Here is a 26,632-nt window from a genome sequence, read left to right as displayed (position 1 = left end):
AGATCGCGCTTGAGCCTGCCCAAGTTCAATGGTGGAGTCATCCTCGCATCTGTGAGCTGTAGGATAGTGGTGTGGCCTATGGCCTGAAAATCCGAAAACAGATGTGACCACGAAGGCGGGTTCTGCTGAGTGACCCAAAGAAAGCCCGCTTTGGAATCAATCGGGGGGAGGGGGGCGCCAAGTGGTTCTCTTCTGAGACCTCTTCCTTTTTGCTTTACAAACACATCATCCTCGAGGTCTACTTGCAGGTGCTGCTCAAGATCCGGGGGTCGCAGCAGACCTGGGTCACCTCCGTCTCCACCCCCATTTCCTGCGGTAGCGTTTTTGTTTTAACTCATCTGAACCGGTTACAAAACCACACTCCCACGAATACATAAATAATGGATGGGGTGATGCATTAAAGAAATCCCCACAAGGCCTGGCAAAAGCTGCAACGAATGTATTTCTGCTGTATCATATTTAACTGTTTGCGCACGTCTGCAGGAGAATGCACAACGCCTGCAGACTCATCGCACCTCTCTGTCAAGGGCCTGGTAATTCTGGCATAGGGAGTTAAAAGGAGGATGAAGCAGGATAATGTAAAATTGCACTTCATATCACCTGGCTTGGCACCAGCCACACATCCATCGGTCTTCTGCCAGGACTGCGGAGGAGAGGACAGGTCCCTTTAAGAGCCAGCGCGCGCCCCCGCCCCGCGAGCGCTCTTTTTCCCTAGCAACCGCCCCGGGGGAGGGGGGGTGTCCTGGCAACCGAGCTCAAGCCCCGAGCATCACGTGACGGCCCGCAGCTGGAACGCGAGCGCGCGCCCCACCGAGCGCCCGCCCGCCGGGGGCCTGATCGCTGGGGCGCGTGCGCGAGCGGTGCAGCACCGGTCGCGGGAGCAGGGAGTATTATGGGCTGTGGGTGCCTCTGAGCAAGATGGAGCTGTCTGCAGTGGGCGAGCGTGTCTTCGCGGCCGAATCCATCATCAAACGCAGGATCCGCAAGGTAAGCCCTCGGCCCGGACGGTCCTGCGCTTCCCGCTGCCGTGTCGGAGCCCGCGGGACCCTCCGGGTGCAGCGGTCCCGCTAGCCCGGTTTCCTCGGCCACCCCCGCGCTGCCGCCTCCTCGCGTCCCTACATCTTCCCCACCCCCACTCCGTTTTTTTTTTTTTCTTTCTGTTTTTCAGGGACGCATCGAGTACCTGGTGAAATGGAAGGGGTGGGCGATCAAGTGAGTAACGTGGGGTCGGTGGCGTGGGGACCAGGGAGGCGGCAAGAAGGCACTCGGGCCTTGGGTGGGGGGTGCGTGCTTGCGTCTTCGAGGTGTGCCTCTGCCCCCTTGGATTTTCATTTTGCTTTTCTGCACGCGTGACTCGGCAGGTACAGCACTTGGGAGCCAGAGGAGAACATTTTGGATTCGAGGCTCATCGCAGCCTTCGAGCAGAAGTGAGTTGGGCAAGCTGGCCAGCGCGGCGGGGCGCTGTGCAGGGAAGCGGGAAAAGCAGGCTGGGCTGGGGAGTGGGGCCCGGGAAGGGACACTTAATTTTTGGCGTTTCTTGGCTGCAGGGAAAGGGAACGTGAGCTGTATGGGCCCAAGAAGAGAGGACCCAAACCCAAAACTTTCCTCCTAAAGGTAACCTGGCCCAGCCCCAGCAGCCCCCTCTTGGGCCCCCAGCCAGGGCTCAGCACAGGGCCTGCAAGGGAGGGACAGATCCGCCTCTGCCTAGGCGGGCAGGCTTTTCCAGAGGGGCCCCAGCTGGGCAGGGGGTGGTTGTGAGTCCCTGAAAGCAGGCTGCTGCCAGCCCAGCCAGAGGGGCCTGGGAGTGGGGTAATCAGGGATGAAACCAGGGGATGGGGGGTGGGTTCCAGGAAGCGGGTGGGTGAAGCAGGTTGGGGCATATCACGAGAGGAGGTGACCAGGAAGCTCTTTCTGCTGAGACCCTTCATTTACCCCCAGTCTTGAAGACACTGTCCTGTCCCGTGCGTTAAAGCCTTGGAGCTAGTGAGTATATAGGCTCACCTCCTGGCAAGCTAACCATCTCCCTGCCCTGTAGCTGCCCACACCTCTTAGAGTGTATTCTGGGCCTTCCCCTTAGCACTTGGGGGCCCAATTTGAATTTGACCTTAAATTTCTTCAACTAGAGTTTGATCATCCGCATTAGACTAGCAGCTTTCAGGTCCTTAGCCTGTCTACCCCTAACCCTGAATATTTCTGGAGGTTCCAATGAAGATAGGGTGGGGCATGGTGAAACATAGCCTGTTTGCATTGGCGAGGGAGCAAAGAATATAAGAGGAAGCCATCTTAGAGAGTTAGGGGTGTTTTTTGTTTTGTTTTGTTTTTTTTTTTTTCTGTTTTTTGATGAGGGCAGAACAGAGCCTGGGAAGAGGAAAACAAGTCGGCTGATGTTGTCCACTTAAGGCAAGGCTGCAGGTGGCCTCATGAAGCCATCGTAGTTTCCCCAAAGGACTAAGGATACCTCAGGTTTCCTTCCCCACAATTTTGGCACCAGAAGAAAGGAAGGGCTCTTTGGAGAAGAGACTGCAAGATGCAGAACCTCATAATCTCTAGCTTGTCCAAAGCACTCCATCCTTGGTGGGGGCGGGGTGGACCAGTCCCCCCCCCATTTCCAGCCAACATGGTCATAAGGGTTAGCCTTGGACCAGAAGCAAAACTGGAAAAAATATTGGTTTCCAGAATTCTATAGTTTTGTGCTCCACACTCTACCCGCAATCGCGTTTGCATTTTCGGGTATTAATGCAGTTACCTTAACCCGGATGCTTGCTGGTAGGGAGGGGTGGGCGGAGCAGCTGGAAGACTGGTGGGTTGTGTTGACAGCCTCTCAGCGCCGCTGGTGCGCCCTCTAGTGGCTAAGGCGGCAATGATCTTGAGTGTCATCAAAATACCTTTTTCTAAAAAGTTGTGGATTCTGGTTGCCTGTGATCCCAACAGCACTGAGTCCTCTGCTCGAATCATCTTCTTTAATATCCTCAACGTCCCAGTTGAGTTGCAAGTACTATCCCCATTTCACAAATGGAAATAGTTTTAAGAGCGAAGTTGAACACATTTGCAAGAAACACAGCTGAGAGTTGCTAGTGCAGGGGTTGGAGCTGCCTACAGTGCGTCTTAATCCAGGATTTAGGAAACAGGAGGACGTGAAGGGATGTAGCGGTAGCTTAGGGTGGACCTGTTGCTATGTGACTAATGCACTTAACATTTTCATCCAGGAGGTATACTGAGCATCATGGAAGCCATTTTGAGATTGCTGGCATATCCCCATTTCATACCTGGGAAAAGAAAACGGGTCAATAATATGCCAACCATCACAGAGAGCTATCAGCAGTGTCTAGATGCTGTCTGTAGTACATCCCAGACTCTGGAGTCACTTGTCATGTTAGAGTACAGTGACTGTTATCTGCAGTGACTTCTGAAATTCACTAGACAGACCCAGGTCCTACTGTCAAAAAAAGCTCAACCTGAGGAAAATACATGTTTTTTAAATATTTAAAGGTTCAAATGTATGTACGTGTGCCATGTTCTTAACTGGTGCCCATGCAGGCCAGAAGAGGATCCTCAGAATTGGTGTTGCAGGCAGTTGTGAGATGCCATGTGGGTTCTGAGAACTGAACCTGGATCCTCTGGAAGAGCAGCCATTAACTCTTAACCCCTGAGCCATCTCTCCAGCCCAAGAATCATATCTTATGCAGTACTGTTTAAACCTGGTAAAGTGAGATATGTTTCTTATAGACAGTTTGAAAGCGTACTTTAGGAAAAGCTGGTTTCTTAGAAGCCTGGCATCTACAGGTAACTGTAGCTTGTCCCGGGTCCTGGCTGCCTCCAGGTGCATGGTCAGCAGGTGTTCTGATGTTGACCACAGGAGAGCATTATGGCAGGACACATTAGGATCACACACAAAGGGAGACTGAGGTTTGGAGATGGTCATCCTGGGTCCACTGTTTGTACACGCTCTCTCCATGGAGCATTTGTCACCATGGAACCTCTGTAGCACCCAGCCAGTCAGTGTGGGGACTGGAGAGATGGCTCAGCAGCTGAGAGTGCATTGTTTTATCAGAGGGGCAAACCCCAGACACAGTCTAACTCCAGCTCTGAGAGATGGCCCTTTCTGGCTAATGTGTGCATCTGTGTACATACACATTCAAAACAAAACAAAAAACTCAGATCTGGGAGTTAAGGCAAGGTGCAGAGTGAGTAAATACCATACCTTTTTTTCTGAAGAGATTCTTAAACTCCTCTGGGGATGAGACTGGGAAGGAGTATAAAAGGCTCCTTGGGGAACTCAACTGACTGGAGAGAGGAGCCCTGGGAGCTAGCTGTGGCCACTTGTTTGCTGTCACCTAGTGTCAGTGAGTGTTGACAGGGACTCCCTAGCTTTGGTGCAGAGCAAAGTATCCTAAGATGTATTTCTCCCTTGAGAGTGTGGGTACCTGGTAAGACATTAGTTCACCGCAAGCCAGGAGAGCCCAGTTGGGGTATACAGGTTGTCTGTACTGAGTAAGCATCCAGTGTGTGGGGACTGGAGATGAAGAGCTCCTCCTCCTCGGGGCCCTGACAGGTTAACAATGGGCATGAGTCACTCTTCCCTACTCCAGAGTCTCCTGACTAGATTAAGGCAGTCACAGCTTAACCAGGTGCTTTGCCCCACTTGAGCTTGTCTGTTAATCTGGGTCCTCAGCCACAGCTGTCAACTCCTGCCACTGGATCCTCACAGCACTAGGGTGTGGCCTGCAGGCCTCTGTCCCCAGCCCATGTCCACCCTGGCCTTAGGAACTGGGGTTCTCTCCATATCTGGGTGGGGTCTGGTCTCTGCTGTCCCTCCTAGTGCCGCACAGAGTCACCGCCTTCTCCAGAGATGGCAGCAGCTCTTGGGGATGTCATTCCTAGACCTGAGCAGTTGGCCCTCATCCTTCTCAGTGAAGGAAGGGCTAGCCATGGAGGAATCCCTGCCTATTGTCTGTTCTAAGTCTTCTGTCAAGGGGCAGGGTGAGGTGGAACCAGAGCTCAGAGGGCCTTTCTTGGTGGGTTCCCATGAGGTAGCAGCTGAACTGCTGTTGGACCCTAGGGCTTTTCAGGGCTCACAATTGCCTCTGCTTGGATGTCTCATCCCTACCAAAGGCCTCGGCTGGATTCTGGTACTGGCTTCTGGGTATAGGTTTTGGGATCCATCGGTGTGGGTAGGGTGAGGGCCTGCAGGCTGGGACAAGGGCCTCTCTAGAGCTGATGGTCATCTGTGGAGTCAGGGGTGCGCCTGGAAGGTAGGAACAGGGAGGGTCTACTGTCATCAAGAATTAACCCTTGGAAGAGTCCCAGGCTTGGCTGGGATCCTTCATGGAAGTGTTCCTCACATGGTCCATGTCATTGTTGAGTCAGCAAGAGTGTCCTATGGAACAGCACCCCCCACACACACACACATGCACACTTAGTGGTAGGAAAAAAAAGTCTTAGGAGTATCATGTAACCTATGCTGGCCTCAAACATACTGTGTAGCTGAGATAACCTTGAACTTCTGATCCACCTGCATCCACTTATGGAATGCTGTAGTTACAGATGTGTCCCAGCAGGTGACAGGTTTGTGTTGTGCAGGGGAAATTAGGGCCCCATGCATGCTAGGCAATCTCTACCACCTGAGCTGTGTTGTCTGTCCGTCCCCCATCCCCCCCCCCCCCAGTCCTTTCTTTTCTGTCTGACGGGTCATCAGTTCTGGTAGTCTCCTGAATATATATGTTGGCAGAGCTTAGGACTATCTGGCTTAGGGGTGTCCAGGTGCTGCTATAAGTCTTGAGGTCCCACCCACGCCCCTCTGCCCGCAGGCCCGGGCCCAGGCCGAGGCTCTCCGCATCAGCGATGTGCATTTCTCAGTCAAGCCGAGCTCCAGCGCCTCCTCGCCCAAGCTGCATTCCAGTGCCGCGGTGCACCGGCTAAAGAAAGATATCCGCCGCTGCCACCGCATGTCCCGCCGTCCCCTGCCACGACCAGACCCACAGGGTGGCAGCCCTGGCCTGCGCCCACCCATCTCGCCCTTTTCTGAGACCGTGCGCATCATCAACCGCAAGGTGAAGCCCCGGGAGCCCAAGCGGAACCGCATCATCCTGAACCTGAAGGTGATTGACAAGGGTCCGGGAGGAGGCAGCACTGCACAGGGTGCAGGGGCGCTTGCCCGCCCCAAAGTTCCGTCACGCAACCGGGTCATTGGGAAGAGCAAGAAGTTCAGTGAAAGCATGCTGCGCACCCAGATCCGCCACATGAAGTTTGGCACCTTTGCTCTGTACAAGCCCCCGCCCGCCCCTCTGGCGCCCTCTACCGCGGGCAAAGCCGACATGGCCTCCTCTGGGCCTGGGCTGCTACTGTCCAACCCAGCAGCTGCCCCCTATGATGCACACAGCTCCAGCTCTTCCGGCTGCCCCTCACCCACACTGCAGTCCTCTGACCCAGACGATGCACCACCCAAGCTACTCCCTGAGACCATGAGTCGATCTGCTCCCAACTGGCGGGAGCCAGAGGTGCTTGATCTGTCCATCCCTCCTGAGGTGGCAGCCTCCGTCCAGCGGGCACCTCCCGATGTCACTGCTGCTGCAGGCCAAGTGCTCGACACAGCCCTGGAGCCCACAGGTGCCTGCTCCTCCGAGCCTGAGGCTGGGGACTGGCGCCCCGAGATGTCGCCGTGCTCTAATGTAGTCGTCACAGATGTCACCAGCAACCTCCTGACCGTGACCATCAAAGAATTCTGCAGCCCTGAGGATTTTGAGAAGGTGGCTGCAGGTGTGGCAGGTGCTGCAGGGGGTGGTGGTGGCACCGGGCCAAGCAAGTGAGGGGCTTCCCCAAGGAGGAAGGCTGGGGGGGCCTCCTTCCTAGAATCATACTTGTGCTCCCACCCAGCCCCTGCCCTCAGACCTGTCTGCCTGTGCTTTGCTTGCCTCAAATGGCTCCTTGTTGACCCAGGGATGGGGCTGGGTAGTCCTGGATGTGGTTAGGGCCCTAGTAGGGCACAGGAAGGAAGAAATGTGCCCTGGTTTCCCTGGAACTGTCCCTGACTCTGTAGGTGGGGTCCAGTAGGTGGCTCCTGGGGAAGCCCAAGAACTTGGGGTTCACCTGACCTACCTATACCCCACCCTGCCTCTCTTGCTTGCTTCTTGCTCTGTGTGCAGCATCTGGTCTCGGTGCTATCTTAGCTTCAGGGCCCCTAGGAGATCCCACCTAGGGTGGGCACAGTCTCTTAGTGCTGCCTAGGACTGAGTGAAGGATGATGCCAACATGGGCTCCTCCCTCAACAGCATCAAGGGTGGCAGCTGGGCCAGAGGTTGCCTTCCCTGCTTGCCTACATCTGGACTAGGCCCACGCAGATCTTGTGCCCCACACACCCTGTGTCTATCCAAAACCCCTTTGAAGGTGGATGGGCTGGCAGACATAGCACCCTGCTGTAGCCTCTGGGCATCTGAAAGCCCCCTACATTTTCTACCAAAGGTGCTGCAAGAACCTGCTGTGGAAACTTCTGTGCATGTGTGTTTGCCCTTGGCTTGTTCTTGCGTAGATCCATGTGTGTGTTGGGTGCAGGGCCTCAGGCTTTCCTGCAACACCCTTTACGGTTCCTCAGAACAGGGTCACTGAAGGCGTGGCCTCCCTTGCCTTAGCCAGGCCTGGTACAGTCTGGTCTGTGTGGTTTGCTATGGAAGCCACAGACCTCTTCTTCAACCCCAGGTTCCTGGGGGACATGAAACCCTCAGGCCCTTCTTGGGGTGGTCATCTTGAAAGTCAGACCTTCACCCTGCAGACATGCATGGTGGGGACTGTAATGGGGGAGGGCCCAGTGCCAGCCTCTCTTATTGCAGATGTTGGTAGAGGAAAGAGAAGGCCTAGAGACCTCCCAGGGGTTTCTCCCACCCTTCTGGTTTTAACTGCTGAGCTCCCTGGCAGTCTAGCCTGTTGGAAGACTTTGGGTGCCTTGGGCAGCTTCGCTTGCCTTCTGCTGCTAGGGAACTGAGGCATCCATGCCTATGGCGAGACCAAAGCCCCAATTGCAGGCCAGGCACAAGGACAGTGGGCAGGCCAGAGGGAAGAGGGAGCGAGCCTATCCACAGGCAGCATTAGGGACTCCACTGGCCTACCCTTGGCCATTGTCTGGGATTTACTTGGGTGTTGAGTAGGATGTTCCTATGTGTAGCCTGAGCTGGCTCTTGGTGTGCCTGGCCTTTGGTACCTTGCTCAGAGCATGGTAAAAGGTGGAACCAGCTGACCCGAGGACAAGTATTCTGGTCTTAGGGGAAGATGCTCTTCCTTCCTACCCCCCTGCCAGGGTCTGCAGCACAGCCCCAGCCCTCCTCGCCCCAGGGTATGAAACAGGGTTTGAGGGGGCCACAGTCCAGGTCCCACCTTGTCCTGTGTTAACCCTGATACCGTCCAAGTGCCAATTGGCTTTTCCCCCAAATAAGGGCTGGTATTTCACCTCTGTCCTCAGAGGTGATTTCCCCCTCCCCCTTCCCCAGGTGAGCCACCACCTGGGTGCCAGTTACAGGTGTTTGCAGAGACCATAGAAATGTGTTTTCCTGAGAGTCTGTGTCATTTGTGACCTTTTTTTGTAAAGAAGTTGTGTTTTCAGAGGTGATTTTATGACAGGAAAGTGAAAGAGTTAGTTTTGCAAAAAATGAAAAAAAAAAAAAGAAAAAAAATTTTAAAAAGTAAAAAAAAAAGAAAAGAAAAAGTAGAAAAAAATATTGTGGGATTCCTAAGTGTGGGGTGGCGGGAGAAAGCTATTTAAAGAGAACATAGCAGCGATTGCACAGGTGAGGTGGCAATGTTAGGGTCTGGTGGAGGCCCGAACTAGCTGCTGGGTCCCCCGTCCCCGTGTCCGTCCGTCCATCCCCTCCGTTGAAGGCACCATAGAGGTGGCTGTGGCTGCCCTCCTTCCTTGGCAGCAGGCAGGGCAAGTCTTCTTTGGCGATCTAGGAGCAGACTTCCATTCCAGTGCTTGCTTGAAAGGAAGAGTGACAGCTGGTTCCCAGGGAGCTGGCAGGAAGCTCAGGGGATAGGCAGATAATTGTCATGGGACTCCTTGGGGACTAGATTCACTGTGCTTTTCCTTAGGAAGACTTCTTATCCGTATGCTGTTACTTTTCACCAGCTTGCTGGGTCATTTCACCCTAAAGACCAAGTCACCTTTGAGTTCCCCTGTTTAGGAAAGGGATGCGGGCTTCAGAAGCACACTGATGGGGTAACTGGTGTACAAGGCATCAAGGTGCATGGACAAGGGGAATGCACGGGACTGCTGGTGTGCAGAGCCCTTCTTCCCTCTCCTGGATGGCCTGAAGTAAGAGGCCTAGACCCCTACACAGACTCCTACACAACCTTGCACCATCAGCCTACTGCAGGCCCCTCCTCCACCCTTGCTGCTTTTCTTTGTTTGCTTAATTACCAAGCAGAAGCTGCAGTCCTGTGCGCTTTATTTTCATATGTGAAATGACCTCCCTGATGGTCATGCCCTGTAAATGCTCCCTTCCCTCCCACCTGTCAGGAAATGGTAGTGAGTCCCCAGGGTCTTGGGTTTTGAGATGGAAGGTCAGGGCCCATCCCAGCTTAGTCAGTCCCTCTGTGAAAGGGCTGTACAGAGCAGCAAGGCCTCCTCACAAAGCACTCTGGGGCCTCCAGCTGCCCACATTCCCTGAGGGAGCAAAATGAGCCTCCTCTGGCAAGCAAGCCATCCTTGCTTCAATGGGAGGGGGTGGAATGGGAGGAATTGTCTCTTTCAAAGGAGGTTAAACTACTTCTCTGGAGTGATGAGAGCTTAGAGCACAGGCTTCCCTGGCCTTCAAAAGGAAAGGTGGGGACTCGGGCTGGCTGTTGCTTAGGCTAGAGAGTTGGACCTAGCAGAAACTAGGCCAGTCTACCATCTGGGCTTAGGCCAGCCTTCCTGACATCTGGGGACTTGAGAGGCCATACCCCCCCTCCCTTACTTTTCTGGTTTTTTGGTTGACTTTCTTCTTTGTTTTGTTTTGCACTTCAATGGATGGTAGAACCAGTCTGGTTAGTTCTGCCCTGAGTTCTGGTGCACTAGGCCAAGGTGGCCTCTCTGGGGCTTCTGCGGTTCAAGGAATCACTTTTTAAAAGATAAGAGAAAATTTAAGGGTTTTAGTTTTGTTCTGTCTGCTTCTCTTCTTGGTTCGTGAAGCTCAGAGAGTAGAGTTCAGCACCCCTTCTGATAGCCACCACCGAGAAGGTTGGGTGGGGGTAAGGACCCACTTCCCAGCCTATAGGTCCCTCCATCCATAAAGGAGTCAGGACTCCACTACCACTGTCGTAGAGCACCAGTAGGTGATGGAGCCAGAGGGTCTAAAGAGGCCAGGTGGAAGGAAGGAGTCAAATGCTGGGCTCATCTGTGCTGAGGCGTGAAGCAGGCATCTTTTCGTCAGTTTTAACTTAAAAACACAAAGACCTAAAGAAATATGTATGTTATAATTTTGTTTTAATTTTTAAGAAGCTCATTTGATGAACTGCACGAATGGATTCTATATATATATATATATATATAAAATATACATACATAGCTCTATATTTGGGGGTGGGCACTGTCTCTTCTCTCGAGTTTTAAGGGTGACGTGTCTACCTTTGTCTGTGGTTCAACCATCCAGCTCCCAGCTGGCTAAACTTTGCCTCCAGTGGTTAATGACGGGAACATGGTAAAGCTGGCCAGTGGATAAAGGGGTGGGGTCCCCAGTCTGCCCAACCCCTCGGGGAAGGACTTCTAGTGGGGAAGGTAGCTTATTTTGGATGTGGGTTTGGTAGATTCTGGGCCAGGGGAGGGCGGGCTTGTGCTGATCACTCTGTCTCGTTCGTTTTGTTCTGCTGCTCTTCAATATTGTATCAATGCCAGGAAAAGGGGGTGAGACCTCTTTCACCCCCAAATAAATTGTCACATTCCGAAGCTAATCCCAGTCCCCTGGATAGTGTGTCTGCCTCATTTCTTCTGGTCTCCATGGCCTCACATTCATGGCAACCCTCCTGCCTCAGTCTCCTAAATTGAGACTTTAGGTGTGAGTAACTATGCTGGGCAAACATCAGACCCAGGTCACTGAGTGGCACAGCAGATAAAGGCACTTGGTGTGAAATTTAGCAATCTGAGTTCAATCCCACATAAAAGGGGAAGGTGGGCAACCTACTCTGGAAAGTTGTTTTATGATCTCCACACTCATGACATGATATGCTTTACTCTTACATGTACTTCATGCACACACATATATACACACACAGACACAGAAATTAAGGGGCTGGAGATGGCTTAGAGGTTAAGAGTGCATACTGCTCTTGCAGAGGACCTGAGTTCAATTCCCAGCACGCATGTAGGGTGGCTCACAACTGTCTATAATCCCAGCCTTGGGATATCAGATGCCTGTGGCCTCCAAGGGCACCTGCACTCACATGTACATATACATGCATGGATACACATACATGTACCTTAAAAAAAAGTACATTTAAAAAGCTTAATGAAGGTAAGGTGTAAAGTATCTTCCATGAGAATAGTGTCCGCTTTGAGTCAATCCTCAACCATTGCAAATCCCTCTCAACTGCCCAGCCAGCATGAACTATAGGCCTTCATGACAAGTGGCCAGGAACACAGGCCTACTCTTTTTGGAAATATGAGTCTTGACTAGTAGGCACATGGCAGGAGTGGAGAGCTAGGGGCCAGCACCCACAGAAAGGAGGGGACCCATGAAGTTGTCATGTCACTCAAGAGCCTAGGGGCACATAGACCTGAGGGAATATGGCTGCTTTTGCTGCTGGTACCCACAGTTTGGCACCACATGGCCAGAGAGTAGGGTCTTTCACATTTCTCAGTGCCATGAGCCATCCCTGAGGACATGAGCAGGCAGCAGCCTTGGTCATACTTCAGCACTGTCCTTGCTGAGAGCTACAACCCAACTGTGGGCTCCATCTAGCACATTCCATGAATACCTGTTGGTCAGGTGTCACTCTCTTCCCACCCTGTCCCGGTATCATATCTCCATGTCCTGTCTCCCATGCCTCCCAACCTTGCAGCTCCTATGCTTCCTAGCCTGGCCCCTTTAGGAACATCTTAGCCATGAGCTAAGAATAGAGCCATGGTCTCTTGGTCTCTATCCTTGCCTGCATCCCAACCGGGATCTGGAAAACCCTCTTCAAACTGCCACAGAGCTCAGGACCCTCAGTCTGCAAGGTGTCCTCTCTTTACTTCATCACCCTGCCCCAATACAAGTCCTTCAAGACTGCTGCCACTGCCCAAGTGCCTAGCCATTCCATTCCACTTGGCCTTTGTCCTGACTGGTTGTGGCATTGACCTATGGTCTCTTTTGTCCCCTCCGAGGACGGTTGTCCTCTGTCTGCCGGCAGCTCTGAGCACCTACTTGGTGCACTGTTAGTGTTAGACCCACTTTATCAAACTCTCCATAAGTAACAGAGTGATGTTCTGGAACAGCTGAGAGGCAGACTTGGGCTGGCTGTGTCTCCATTTTGGCCAGCAAGTAAAGGTAAAGCCTGTTGGGGCCACAAGATCAACAGGACTGGCCCAAGACTGGCCATGCAGGTGAGGGCAGCAGATGAGTGTGAACAGGAGAAGGACCTTACAGGAGAGCTGGCAGGGAGTGAGGAAGAAGAGTCCAGCCAGGTTGGCAGTGCTGGGCCTCCATTTGCTTTGTGTCCCTGACACCCAGCCACCATCTTGAAAGCCAGCCTCACTGTTTTACTTCCTCCCGGAAGCTCTCAGCTGTGGAGTTTTGTTTCTTGGAAACAGTCTCATACAGCTCAGGCTAACCTTAGACTCATTAGGTAGCTGAGGTTAGCCTTGAACTCCTGATCCTCCTGCTTCTACCTTTCAAGTGCAGGAATTGCAGGCACACACCACTATGCCTAGCAGTGGAACTCTCTGTAGATCAGGCTAGCCTCAAACTCACGGAGATCTGCCTGCCCTGTATCCATCCTGAGTGCTGGGATTAGAGGCATCAGACACCACCACCCCTTAATCTTAACACTGGTGTTCCTTTGTAACTCCTATGAGTTGCTTTAGCTAGAATCCAGGCCTGTGAGTTGTATGCAGGAGCAGGTAAAGGGGCCAGTCAGTTCATTTGCTGAAGGTGTCCCACCTCTTCAGATCCATCTGTTTCCCTGAGTTCCAAGATGTCATGGACAGAGGCATAAAGCACCTTTTGGGGACAGGACAATAATTAATACCTATTATTTTTATCATGCCTTGCTTGCCCCTGGTAAGCAGCTACAATTGTTTATTGTTGGTGGGTTAATGAGTGATCCCACATCACTTGAGGAAGGAATGGTGCGCCCACTCCATGCACCATGAGCTGAGAGCAAGCTGCTCTAGGGCCTGAGTTCCCATCTTCTGTGCCACAGGTAGGCAGTGCTCTCCTCCCTAAATCTGGGGCCATATCCCAGGGGTAAGTAAGTAAGGTCAGAGACAAGGTGATGCTCAGATTGGAGCCAGGTGAGGAGTGGGAATGATGTAGGATGAGAATGACCATTTGTTTGCAAGCTTAATTGGTTAATTTTGAAAAGCTGCAACAGGAATGGTTTTTCAGTCTTTGTTGAACTGTGTGAAGCAGGTGGTCAGATAAACTATATTAAATGTCATGTCCTGATGGGTGGTGGTATCACATGCCTTTAACCCCAGCACTTGGAAGGCAGAGGCAGGGGAATCTCTTGAGTTAGAGGCCAGCCTAGTGTATAGAGTGAGTTCCAGGACAGTCAGGACTACACAGAGAAACCCTGCCTTAAAAAAAAAAAAAAAAAAAAAAAAAAAACACACAATCACGTCCCTTATCCCAGGCCAGATGAGGACCGTGTGAGGCAAGTCTTCATCCAGATGCTGGCTGCCAAGAGCAAGCGCTTCAGAAGGTCCGATAGCCTGCAGAGGCAGGGGCAGGGCACACAGGCACCCATTATTCAGTAGTGAGCCATAGGAAATGTCAGGGAAGAAAGGCTGAGTCCTGGCCTCTGAAGCCCAGGTATGCTGAGTATCTGGAAGGAAAGCCATGAACCCAGAAGAGTCCTGGTGTGTGTGACCAGGGCCACTGTTGGGTGAGATTAGAAATGACCTCTGTGTGGATGAAGAGGCCTGAACACCTAAGGCAACAGTACAAACAGTAGTTAGAGTCCAGGATGTTTGAAATGTGTGGGATTTGGTGATAAGTGCCTTTAGAGTTTTCTAGAAGGAGCCTATAAAAACCACTAGGTATATGAGGTGTAGGCAAAGAGGTAGATGTTGGCATTGCTCACAGGCCAAGAATCCTGTGAGGAGATAGCAGGGGAGATGACTTGGTGGGTAAAGTACTTACCACACAAGCACAAGGACCTGAGTTCGAATTCCAGCACCCAGAAAGAAAGCCAGGTGTGGTGCTGTGCATCTGTAATCCCGGGACAAGGGAGGTGGAGGCAGGAGGGCCCATAGGTTTTGCTGGGTAGTCTGTCTTGTTCATTGGTGAGCTCAAGGTTCAGTGACAGACTATGTCTCGAACACTAAGGTGGACAGTGATAGAGAAACACATCTGATGTGTATTCAGTTTGGAACACCTTGAGGGAGAATTAGATGGAGGGCCCAGGAGGATATTTATAATAGATTTGAGGCTGAGCCAGTTCCTGCAGACCCAAGTGCCACTGAGGATAGCCTTGAAATCTGTTCCTGTTGCTCATCAGCTCTGAGGAGACTTGGCACCAGCCATCTTGTGAAGACCAGGGATTTAGGTGTTTAATTCTAGAAGCTACTGGGAAACTACTCCAGGGGTAGTGTCAGCCCCTCATGCCCCTTGTTCCCTTCCCAAGCTCATGCCTTCCATCACTGTGAGCATCTGAGTAAAGTGGGGTACATCAGACAAGGTATTGGGTGAAGTCCCAAAATTAGTTCAGAGAGTGGAGAACTGGTCTGGGGTATGATGGTATTGGAGACAGTAGATAAAAAAATCACAGGCATCTTTTTAGATACTCAAGTTTCTAAGGTAGTTTTTAAAGAAAATCCCTGGAGACAAAAAACAAAGAGAAAATAAAAAGCTGTGGTGTGGTACATGTGGGTACAGAACTGAGGCAAGATGTTGACCTCTGAGGGCCTTGGTAGCTAAAGAGCTTGAACTGGGCCTCTGTAGGGTGGGGTCCTAGGACTGGGCCAGCAGAAAACCAAGCCCAGGATGCCTGAAGAAAACTGGGTCCAAGCTGGGGATCACCCCTGTGCAGAGGTGGGGTCTGGGGACTCAGCTCTTTCCTGACTCCTCCAGAAACACACAAAAGAATCCTCTCTGGAGAAATGGTAACTCTACACCTTTCCTGGCACCAAGTTAAAGTGCGAACTTGTATCTCTCCCACAATCCCAGAACTCTCAAATTGAGAAATTAATATAAAAAAGAAACCCAGGGATGGGTGACGCCATAGAGCAAGTGGAAAAGCACATGGAAGTCACTCTGGAACACACTGTGCCCACTGCACAGGCCACATGCAATTCTCTCTGAAGAAAGACCCGGTAACTATGAGGTCACAAGCCCAAAGACAATACACAGCAAAGGCACAAAGACAGACACAAACAACAGTGGATAAAGGGTTAGGGTTAACTGTGCTTGCACAGGGCAGGGAACTCCTGAAAGCCTGGGAAGTGCTCTATCACTGAGTTACATCCTTGGCTCAGTTTTGACACAAGGTCTCATGTGTCATAGACCAGCCATAAACTCACTCTGTAATGCTGGTGGGCTTTGACGATGACCTTCCCACCTCCCTACCTGCCTTTGAGACTATAGAATCTACACTGCCGGGCCTGACTCCCGACATGTTTTTTTTTTTCCCCCATTGAGGATCTCAAAAATTAGCATGTCTATACCAGACAAGACATAAAGCAAATCTCATTAAAATTTTAAGAATTGGTGTCACTGATAGTATTGGGTTGAAAATCAATAGCAAGCAGTATCCAGGGCACTGTGGTATAAAGATAGGCTAACAGGACCGGGAACAGAGAGCCACACATAAATGTTTACTTATAAGGCCAAACTATTTGTTTACATGTGTTTATTTATTGTGTGCCACGGGCACATGTAACGCTCAGAGGACAACTTCAGGGAGTCAGTTCTGTTTCTACTATGTGGGTCCTGGGTAACAAACCACCAGTCCTCAGGCTATATGGCAAGCACCTTTACTTTCTGATTCACACATGAATTCTGGCCAATGATTTCTTACAAAGATGTCCAAACTATCAATGGCAAAAGAGCAATCTTCTCTCCTTTGGAACAGGCTGGCTTCCAGCATGCTATGTAGCCAAAGATGACTTTGAACTCCTGTACCACCACATATGGTTTATGTGCTGCTGGGAATGGAACCCAAGACTGTGTGCATGCCAGGCCAGTGCTCTACCAGCTAAGTCACACCCCCAGCCATTCATCTTTTCAACAAATGAAGCCATCTGTTTGCAAAAGAATGAAAATGGATTTTTAAGAGGTAGACACATGGTGCAGCTGGAAAGATTTTAGAGAGCTCCAGTGACACAGTCAGCTAGTGCACAGTGTTTAGATTAAATATGTAAAACTCTGGGAGCTAAAGAAATGGCTCTGCTTGCAGAGGACCCAGGTTCAGTTCCCAGTACCTACATAATAGATCACAACCATCTAGAATTTCAGTTCCAGGGGATCTGGTGCCCTCTTCTGGCCTCTTGGGGTACTATATACACATGGTACACATACGTGAAAGTAAAACACTAGCACAAAAGTCTAAAAAATTTTAAGTATTGTTGACAGTAAAATATCAACCCATGAATGGGAAAAAAATGCAAACCAAATATCTGACAAAAAGTTAATCCCAGAGCACACAGAAAATTGTTTTAAATTATTTTTTTATGTGCATTGGTATTTTGGCTACATGTATGTCTATGTGAGGGTGTCAGATCCCCTGGAACTGAAATTATAGACAGTTGTGAGTTGCATTGTGGGATCTGGGAATTGAACCCAGGACCTCTGGAAGAGCAGCCAGTGTTCTTAACCTCTGATCCATCCCTCCAGTCCCAAGAAAATTCTTGAAACTTAATGACAAGTAAATAAATAAATAAATAAATCAAATCAAAACTGGCCAAAAGTCCAGGCACGGTAGAGTGCACCTGTAATCTCAATATTCCAAAAACTGAGGCAAGAGCCTGAGAGTTCCAAGCCAGCCTATGCTACTTAGTTACATTGTCTCAAAAAAAAAAAAAAAAAAAAAAAAAAAAAAAAAAACCGAACAAGACAGGCAAAGACTTGGACAGAGTTCTCCAAAGAGGAAAGAATATGTGGAGGTCTGGTAAGGCCAGGATGGTTTACATCAGCAACCATTAGGGAGATGCAGTCACAACTGGAGTGAGGGCTGCATCAACCTGGCACGATGGTGCACACCTGTGACCTCAGCACTGCATCAACCTGGCACACCTGTGATTCCCGGCACTCAGAAAATGAGGCTGGAGGACCAGAATTTTCAGATCATCCTAGGTTACATATCAAGTTCCAGGCCAAGCCTGGGTTAAATGACACTGTCAAAAAAACAGAGAGAGAGAGAGAGAGAGAGAGGGAGGGAGGCAGGGGTGAAGGGTGGGGGAACCTCAATGAGACAAGTCTTAATATCTCCTCTCCAAAAGCCCACACCCATGCACTATGGTGGCAGGAATATTAAATAGCACAAGCACTTTAACTTTAGAAAACAGTATGGAAAATGCTTTAAAAGTTAAAACTAGTGACCCATGTATTAATCCCAGCACTTAGGAGACAGAGGCAGGCAGATCTCTGTGAGTTGGAGGCTAGCCTGATCTACAGAATGAGTTCAGGACAGCAAGGGCTACACAGAGAAACCCTGTCTAGAAAAACAAAACAAAAAAGGTTAAAACTAGAATTACTATAGGATCTTCAATCTCACTTCTGACCAACCTTAAAGCAAGACCTTCAAAAGATGAGTGGCACAAACTGCAACAACAAAAATGTAGAAGCAGGGGGGGCATCAGTGGGTGGATGAAAATGTAAGATGTGGTATCTGCTACAGTGGAACATTGTTCAGCCTTGGTAAAGGAAGACAGTTCTGATACAAGCTGCTACAATTTGGATGAACCTTGAGGACTGGAGGCTAGGTGAAGCAAGCCAGTTACAGGACCAAGTCTGTGTGGCTGTGCTTACTCAGAAATACTTTTGTAGGATGAGCCTGGGGGGGGGGGCTTCAGGCAGAGGAAATGGAGAGTGAGATTAAGAAGCTCTAATAGTAATATGGCATTAGAAAAGTGGCTGAGTGTGGTGGCACATGGCTAAAATCCCAGCACTTGGGAGACACAGGAATATCAGGAGTTCAAGGTCAGCCTTGGCTACATAGAAAGTTCAATGACAACTTGAGCTACTAAGACCTTGTCTAAAAAACAAAACAAAACAAAAAAACCCAGGGAGCCCCAGAAGATGGCTCAGGCAGTAAAGTGATTGCACTTCGAGCTTGAGAATCTATTTCCATCCTTAGCCAGGTCAGAGCAGAATGCAGTGATGGGCCTTGCAGCCTCAGCTCTGGCAAGTTGGAGACAAGTGAATTCCTGGAGCTAACTGGGAGTCAGTCTAGCTAAATCAATGAGCTCCAGTTTCAGTGGGAGACCTGTCTCAAAAGACAAGGTAGAGAACTGCTGCAGAGCTGACTCAGTAATGTACTACCTGCTCTTACAGAGGACCTGAGTTTGCTTCCCAGCACCCATGTCAGGTGGCTCACAACCACTTGTGACTACAGTTCCAGAGGATTCCACATCCTCTTCTGGTCTCCATGAGCACCTACACACCTGTGACATAGAGATGCACACATAAATTTAAAAAAAAAAGTTTTAAAACATTAAATAAGGAGAGGGACCAGTGAGGTGGCACAGAAGGTAAGGCTTTTACTAGGCAAACTTGACCTCCTCCAGGCAAACTTGACCTCCTCCAGGCAAACTTGACCTCCTCCAGGCAAACTTGACCTCCTCCAGGCAAACTTGACCTCCTCCAGGCAAACTTGACCTCCTCCAGGCAAACTTGACCTCCTCCAGGCAAACAACCTCCTCCAGGCAAACTTGACCTCCTCCAGGCAAACTTGACCTCCTCCAGGCAAACTTGACCTCTTCTGAACCATGTGAAGTGGAAGGAGTGATTCCACAGAGTTGTCCTCTGATCTCCATCCTCACACCAAGGTGTTCATGGCCCGCCATACACATATCATACATACATACACAAAATGAGGGAAATACAGTATTTTAAAAATAAAGTAGTGGGGGAGGCTGTGGTAGCACAGGCCTTTAATCCCAGCACTCAGCATTCAGACAGATGTCTGAGTTCAAGGCCAGATGGGTCTACAAAGCTATGAACAGAAACCCTGTTTCGAAAAATCAAACAAAACAAAACAAACTAGAACATAAACAAAAACAAAAAGGTAGCAAATCATGGAGGAAGATGCCAGGCGTCAGCCTCTAGCCTCCATACATGCACACTCCCCAGCATCTGTACACATATATAAGGATACAAAAAATGGAAAACATCACAAAAGCAGTTAATACCGCTGGATTACATTACCATAGTAAACATGGTCAATTTTGTATTGTGTGTTTCCTACATCGAACTATTGGAAACAAAATCTGTTCCCAAAAAGAGGATTAACAAACCCAACTTCATCTATGCAACAAGTTTGTGCATGCTGTCATTCACGTGCCCCTACTGCCTCCCCAGATGTCTGTAATCTTGGTGGGACAGTGAGATCTGAGGACACCTGTGACAAAGCCTAACAGAAGGCAGTCCTCCAGGAGGCCCACATCTGATCTGAGAGTTAAGGCTGGATGGGACCAGGTCCCCTCTTGTCCCTCAGCTGGGATATAGCCTTCATTAGAGAAACTTGGGAACAAAGTCTTTTCTGCCCTTTCCAAAGGCTTTGTGAGCTCAGAGAACTACAAAGGCCTGTGATGGCAGCAGGGGTCTTTATGAGTAAGTGGGCCTGGGGAGTGATCCGCAGAGCAGTGGACTGATGAGAGCGGGACAGGCTGGGTGGCAGGGGTTCTGTGTTCTGGGAAATAATGATATCCCCTGCCATGTCCTCTGGTCAATCTTGCTTCATGGTTTAAGATAGAGTCATGAGCAATTGCCTTTGGGGGTGGATTTGGTGCCCCAGACATTCTTTTTCACAGCAGGGGCTCCTGGCTCTTTGCAAGGAGCCAAAATGTACTTTGGGAAAGGCAAGCATGCCTCTATTCCTGATGGAGGGTCATAAGCATGATTGTCACTTCTCTGGCTCTCTTGGAGACCTCTGCCATGCTCAGGCTTGCCTTCAGGGCAATGGCACCCCAGCAGGTGGCTTGCTGTTCTGGACCTCATCACCTTCTACTTTTCAAACTCAGGTGCCATGAAGAGCCTTGTCCAAAACCTCATGTGGCCTACTGGGAGCCTGCTGGTTACCTATTACCAGACCTATTATCTATTACCTTGGAGGAAAACAGGTCACCCTGGCGAACTGGGTTATCTGGGAGTGTAGATGTAGAAGGAGATGTTGTCTAAGAAGACATGTCTTCCAGGTCTGTGGTCAGATGTGGCTGTTCCTGGCATCTGGCCCAATGTCCCAGCTTCTTGGGACCTGCTAACATTGCCCACCACCATCACAAATAGCTTGAAGAGAGTGGCAAGACAGGCTGGAGTCTCTACCTTCTGTGACCTTCGCCAGACCAGTTACCCAGTTTGCTTTGTTCTTCAACTGGAAAATGGGGACAGGGCTCCCTGTCATTAAAGATAGTGAACATTCTCGCAATGGGATTTGTAAGGATCATCTCACCCAACACACAGCTCCTTTAGTGTCCAGTGAAGTCTCAGCTCCTGCCAGGCAGATTTCAGAGAGATCACCCAAGCCTGAGCCCCAAGCAGTCCTGCTAAACATTCACACTAGCCTGACAACAGGGTCGTTGGAGTCAGACTGCCTAGCTGTGTGGAACCCATTACACATCTCTTAGCTGTTTGGCACCTTGGTTTCTCTATCTGTAAAATGGGGAGAGGGTCTGGTAATATAATTGTCCATAAATGGCTGCCTTAAAAGCATGCTGATCCCCCAGCATTCACAAAAAAAAAAAAAAAAAAAAAAAAAAAAAAGCCAGGCATGGTGGCACATGACTGTGACCCCTGGGTTGGGCTGGGGCAATGGCAGTGACTGGGAGAGGCAGGTCCCTGCAGGTTGTTGCCAGCCAGCCAGCCTAGCTGATTTCACAAATTCCAGGGTCAGTGAGAGATCCTGAGTCAAAAAATAAAAGAGGAGCAAGATGTCTCAGTGTATAAAGGCAGGTGCTGTCAAGCCTGACCCCTGAGTTTGATTCCCAGGGGCCCCTGGTGGGAGAACCGACTCCCCCAGTTTGTTCTTTGACTATGCAAACATGAACACACATAGTAAACATATGTAATTTATAAACAAATTAATAAAAGTGGAGAATGATTGAGGAGCCACTCACTGGCTGATGACTTTTGGCCTTCACACACATATACATACCTGCACACCTGTACACACCCACACTAGCAATTTTACACACCCACAAACAAAACAAAATAGGAAAGGGCAGTGCAGTCCAGCTCTTCACAGGGATGCTGGAAGCTAGGCTCTGGCTGTTCACTTTAGTCTCCCAGTAATCCCCATGGTGTAGTCATTGAAGCTGGAGATATGCTGAGCCACCTGCTCCGGTGACAGCATTAGTAAGTTTTACAGCTGGGATTAAAACCAAAAATGCTTAACTTCAGAGTCCTTGCTCTCGAATACCCTGTTCAACCACATCTGGCCTCCTGAGGCTATCTGACTCACTGCCTTTCCATAGGAAGCCCAAACCCTATTCCTGCCTGTGACTCATTCCTTTCCAGCCAGCCACTAGCCTCTGTGACTAAGTGACCCTGTATGGAATTGTCACACTGATTGATCACTTCCTCTGCAGCCTGCTGTCCCCTTCCAGTTCAGACCTCCAATGGATACCTTGTACCCACTTTAAAGTGTGGACTTGCATAAGGGTGGATCAAAATGTACTTACTTCTCTCTCATTCCCTGACTGCACATGGCCACAGCACTAGGGAGCCATGTGTGAGGTGGGAGGCTTGAGGGCTGGGGTCTTCTTAGGAATAGCTAATGCCACTGTTTTCCAAACCTTCTCACTTACCTCAGGAAGAACTGAGGGCATGACAGGTGTTAATGGGAATTTGGAAATGAGGCAAGAGGGGACAGAGCTCAGGACCTGTTCTATGTTTGAAATGTCCCATGAAGCAGGGTTGGGCTCCTTTGGGCTCAACCTAGACTCCCAGTGTTTGGGTTCAGTGAGGAGCATGTTTCTTTCAGGCCCCAGGGTGAACCTTGGAGAATGTGGTTGGTTTGAGGGCTATTTTTTTTTTTTTTTAAAGATTAGAGGCTGAGAGATGGCTCAGTGGTTAAGAGGTTTACTGCTCTTGTAGAGAACCTAGGTTCAGTTCCCAGCACCCACACTATGGCTCCCAATGGTCTTTACCTCCCATTCCAGAGGATCTGATGCCCTCTTCTGGTCTCCAAGAACACTGCATGCTTGTAGTTTACATAAACTCCCATACCTAAATTAAGAAAATAATGTATACCTGAATTAAGAAATTAAAAACTTTTAACTATATTTATTATCACTGTGTGTATGTGTCATTGTGGGTCGTGAAGGCTTTTGTATGCCATGGCAGTCATGTGGAGGTCAGTTCTCTCCTTCCACTGAGAGTTCTGGAGACCCAGCTCATGTCATCAGGCTTTGTGGCATGCACTTTTACCTGCTGAGCCAACCTCCCCCGTGACAAGAGCTATTTTGAAGTATGATCTGACCTGGCTGTTCCAGAGGACTGGGGGTAGGAAAGAGGCGCATGTACTCATGCAGGGAACTTTAATCAGATGGAGACTAATTGAGACGGAACTCACTGTAAGCAGGCAGCAGCCAGAGGAGGCTTTTCCCAGCAGGAACTGGGTGGTGTCCCCTCTGAAGATTCTATAGAAGCACCATAATGAGGAGCCAGTTCTGGCACCTTCCAGGATGTCTAAACTCTGCAGAGCCAAGCCAGGTAGGATTCTCCATCTACCCTCCTCCTAACCCCAAACTTCTATGTCTGAGAATGCAGAGGCAACTAGAGAAGGGCAGATACGCTTGTAGTCTTTTTTTGTTTGTAGCCCAGGCTGTCCTAGAATGTGCTCTGTAGTCTTAGAGGAGCATCCCTAAGCTCTCGCTCTCTCTCTCTCTCTCTCTCTCTCTCTCTCTCTCTCTCTCTCTCTTGTCCACACTGGCCTTAAATTCACTATGTAGACAAGGATGACCTACCATGATACTCCTGTCCCAGCCTCCCAAGTGGCTTACGGCCATGTACCACCACACTCTGCTTATTCCATGCTGGAAACCAAACCCAGGTCCTCATGCATGTTAGGCAAGTGCTCCACCAAATAAGCTACTCAGCCTGTTTCAGTATCTGGAGATTCTGGTAAAGGAGGCTGGAAAGATGACTTAGCTGGTAAAGTCCTTGCCACACAAGCCTGAAGGCCTAAGTTTGTATCCCTAACATCGTGTGGAAACCCAGGTGTGGTAGCATTTGCCAGTAACCCACTATTGGGGGTGGTGGGAGGGGTTGGGCAGAGACAGGAGATCACAGTCAGTGAGAACCCATCTCAAAAAAAGGGATTGATACAGGAAGACACTTTACAGTTGACCTCTGACCTCCTTGTAGATACATGGATGTACACACACCCCTGCCACATGAAAGAATCTAGAAAAACCCAGAGGTGACATTGAGATTGCATCAGAGGTGGGAAATATGGGCGAATGGACTGGCCTTAGAGGCAGGCACTGGTCAAGAGTGAGTCATTGATGCCTGCAGTAAGCCCAACACAGCTCTTCTTGAGCATCTAAGGATATTCTTGTCTTGTTTTGTTTTTTTTAGAGACAAGGTCTCACTAATGTAGCTCTGGCTGTCCTGGACCTCTATAGATCTGCCTGCCTCTGCCTCCCAAGTACTGGGATTGAAGGCATGCATCACTATGCCAGGCTTCTCTGAACAGGCCTTTCAGCCATGTCCTCAGGTGGGCCAGATGAGACACAGTATATCCCAGGAGCATGAGTTTCACTGTGGGAGTTTAAACATCAGCTCCTCAAATTAGCTGTTGAGCAATCTGAAGCCTCTCTGTGTTTGGTATCACTGTCTGCATCACAGGCATGGCGGCAGTGGTACAGGGTCTCCTTGGGATTTTGTGAAGCTTTAGTAAAGGGCTTCAGACCAGTATCTGGTATGACAGTGCCATCTCACGATGGCTTCCTGCCTTGTCACATGCCTCCTGTTAATCCTGCAAAGTCACTTCTCTCCATACTTCTGTCTCCAAGTTTGAAAAGTAGTGTGTGTGTACAGATGACTAGTGGGTGCAGTTATGGCAGGCGGTAGATGGACTTTAGGCAGGAGAGACCCAAGGCTGGAGTCACCTGAGGCTGACAAACAAGCTCAGGAACAGAAACAAGAAGGGCCTGGTTCATAGGGCTTCCCACCTGCCCTGTGCTGTCCTGTTTTCCAGCCAGAGAGCTTGCCTAACCTGGCCTCCATTTTTAGATTCACCCTGGGTATACGAGGAAGCAGATGGCATTGAGAGTTGGTGCCAGGCACATATGAAGGGTCACTCAGGCAAGATCCCAGGGCCCTCCTTTGCTATATCCAAATCAGGGCTGTTCAGACCCATTTCACAGACAAGAAAGGATGTTTCCCAAAGCCCTAGGCTCTGAAGGGAGCATCTGAAGAACCCCAGCCCCCCTCCCAAAAAGCTCCCTTTGTGTAGAAAGCAGACATGCCTGGACCTGCCCAGGGACAAAAGACCCACACGTGAGAGACCAACTCCTGGACTTTATAAGCACATGCAGGGCTCAGTGGGTAAAAGTGCCTGCCATGAAGAAGGATGGCCCGAATTCCATCCCTGAGATGCACATGGCAGAGAGAAAGTCAACTCCTGCAGGGTGTTCTCTGACCCCCACATGTGTGTGTACGCACTTCTGTTTCTCTCAGCCCCAAATAAATGTAAAAAAAAAAAAAGTAAATGTTCACACAAACCATAGATTAATAGAGTAGCTTGAAAGGCACTGGTGTGGGGATACCAATGGCAGGAAGGGAGGGGCTGTGTGGCCAACAGTGCTCAGGGAACTGTGCAGGAAGAGGCCATTTCTTAGGACATCCACATAGGACAGGGATGACAGGTGGTAATGGGAGAGGTGGAATGACAACTGCTGAACTCAAATGCCAGCTTGGGCACCCAGTGGCCATGGGACCCCAGGACAAATACTGAGCCTGAGTTCAGCTTCTCCCGGTATGGACTAAATAAGACAACACTCAAGAGGAGGAAGAGCCTGTGTTTGGGGGCTGCAGGGAACCCAGCCGATGGCCCTGATCCCATTGGCCTTTCTTCTGTGGGCCTGTCTGGATTCTACACAACTCAAATGGCCCTGCCAGCAGGACACACTCTTCCTACTGCATTGGGGCCCTCCACAGCCTGCAGGAACAGATGTCCCTTTCTTCCTAAGCCTGTTACTGGGTTGGCTTTCTAGCTGCTTCCAGGAAGCAGAGAGCCTGGGTGGAAATCTCTTGGCTTCCTCGGGAGGCATGCTGTCATCCCACTGGCTTCCATCCTCCTCTCTATTGATTGGGGCTCCTCCTCCCAGCATCCACTACAAATGTGCAAACATTTGTGGGCCCCAGCAGGGCCTTGCTTCCCTCCAAAGAGGCTGAAATGTGTGAAGTCAAATCCATAAATGAGTCCCAGACTAGAGTCATAAAGGAGGCAAGGAGGCACCAAGAAAGGAAAGTAACATTGAGCACCATGTGTAGGAACACACAAAGAAGAAGGTAGCATTTACTGGTCACCTTCTGAGTGTCAGGCACTGTCCTATACCCTAGAAATGCAAAGCAGTGTGGTAAGGAATGGAGCCTGGGGCCCAGAAGATGACCCAGTGGTTAGAGGCGCTTGTCACCAAGGTGACTGCAGTTAAATATCCAGGGCCCATATGGTAGAGGAAAAAGAGAACCAACTCCTGAAAATTGTTCTCTGGTCTCCGTACATGTATGTTTGCATGCATATATACATGAGATATGAGATAGATAGACAGATAGATAGATAGGATAGAATAAAACAGTAAAGAGGAAGGAAATGGGGCCTGCACCTGACCCCTGACCCCTGAGGAAAAGTTTTATGCAATGTCTTTCCTTACTCCTCATTACGTCCTATCTGTAGGTATCACTGATTCCACAGCTCCAATGGGGGAAATGAGCTCTCATGGAGACTACAATGTGTGGCCTTTACATGTCCTGGGAGGAAGAGATTGCTTTGCTCACAGGCACACCCTCAAGAGGTACACTGGCTCGTCACTAGGAGTGTGAGCACGCCCGTGTAGCAGTCCTGGAGACAGGAGATGGGGCTGTGAAAGCTAGTCCCAGCCTGCATGCAGACAGAAGGCACAGTGAAGGTCCTGCAGGGGAGGGTACCCAGGGCTGAAGGGAGGGAAAGGTGTGTGGTGATAACCCACCACTCCCTAGAGACATGCAGGGAGAATGGCAGAACAGCTTGGCTTTGGGGAACTAGGGGGTACCACATTCAATATTTATCCAAGACTGAGTGATTCCTTGGGTTGCAGGACACTCATCCC

General features: G+C 50.0%; 1 protein-coding gene across 2 annotated transcripts; it reads left to right on the top strand.

Moving 5' to 3' along the window:
- Window positions 1-775: 775 nt before the first annotated feature.
- On the top strand, window positions 776-10,914 carry Cbx6 (chromobox 6). Of its 2 annotated transcripts, none has more exons than XM_051189384.1 (5): window positions 776-987; window positions 1,169-1,212; window positions 1,362-1,427; window positions 1,548-1,614; window positions 5,862-10,914. In XM_051189384.1, exons 1-5 carry the CDS (start codon window positions 919-921, stop codon window positions 6,804-6,806), a joined length of 1,191 nt encoding a protein of 396 aa, XP_051045341.1. In that variant the 5' UTR covers window positions 776-918; the 3' UTR covers window positions 6,807-10,914. The 2 variants fall into 2 exon arrangements, with proteins under 2 accessions (XP_051045341.1, XP_051045340.1); XM_051189383.1 differs by having other exon boundaries at window positions 779-987; window positions 5,808-10,914.
- Window positions 10,915-26,632: the final 15,718 nt, after the last annotated feature.

Source organism: Phodopus roborovskii, unplaced genomic scaffold, assembly GCF_943737965.1.
Source record: "Phodopus roborovskii unplaced genomic scaffold, PHOROB, whole genome shotgun sequence".
Classification (NCBI taxonomy): domain Eukaryota; kingdom Metazoa; phylum Chordata; class Mammalia; order Rodentia; family Cricetidae; genus Phodopus; species Phodopus roborovskii.
This window is presented reverse-complemented; position numbering and strand designations above follow the sequence as displayed.

Bases quoted from the DNA above. Each gene is read 5' to 3' on its own strand.
- Cbx6 (XM_051189383.1), top strand. From the start codon at position 919: ATGGAGCTGTCTGCAGTGGGCGAGCGTGTCTTCGCGGCCGAATCCATC. The intron at 988-1,168 runs GTAAGCCCTCGG...TCTGTTTTTCAG, and splicing joins TCAAACGCAGGATCCGCAAG to GGACGCATCGAGTACCTGGT. The intron at 1,428-1,547 runs GTGAGTTGGGCA...TCTTGGCTGCAG, and splicing joins ATCGCAGCCTTCGAGCAGAA to GGAAAGGGAACGTGAGCTGT.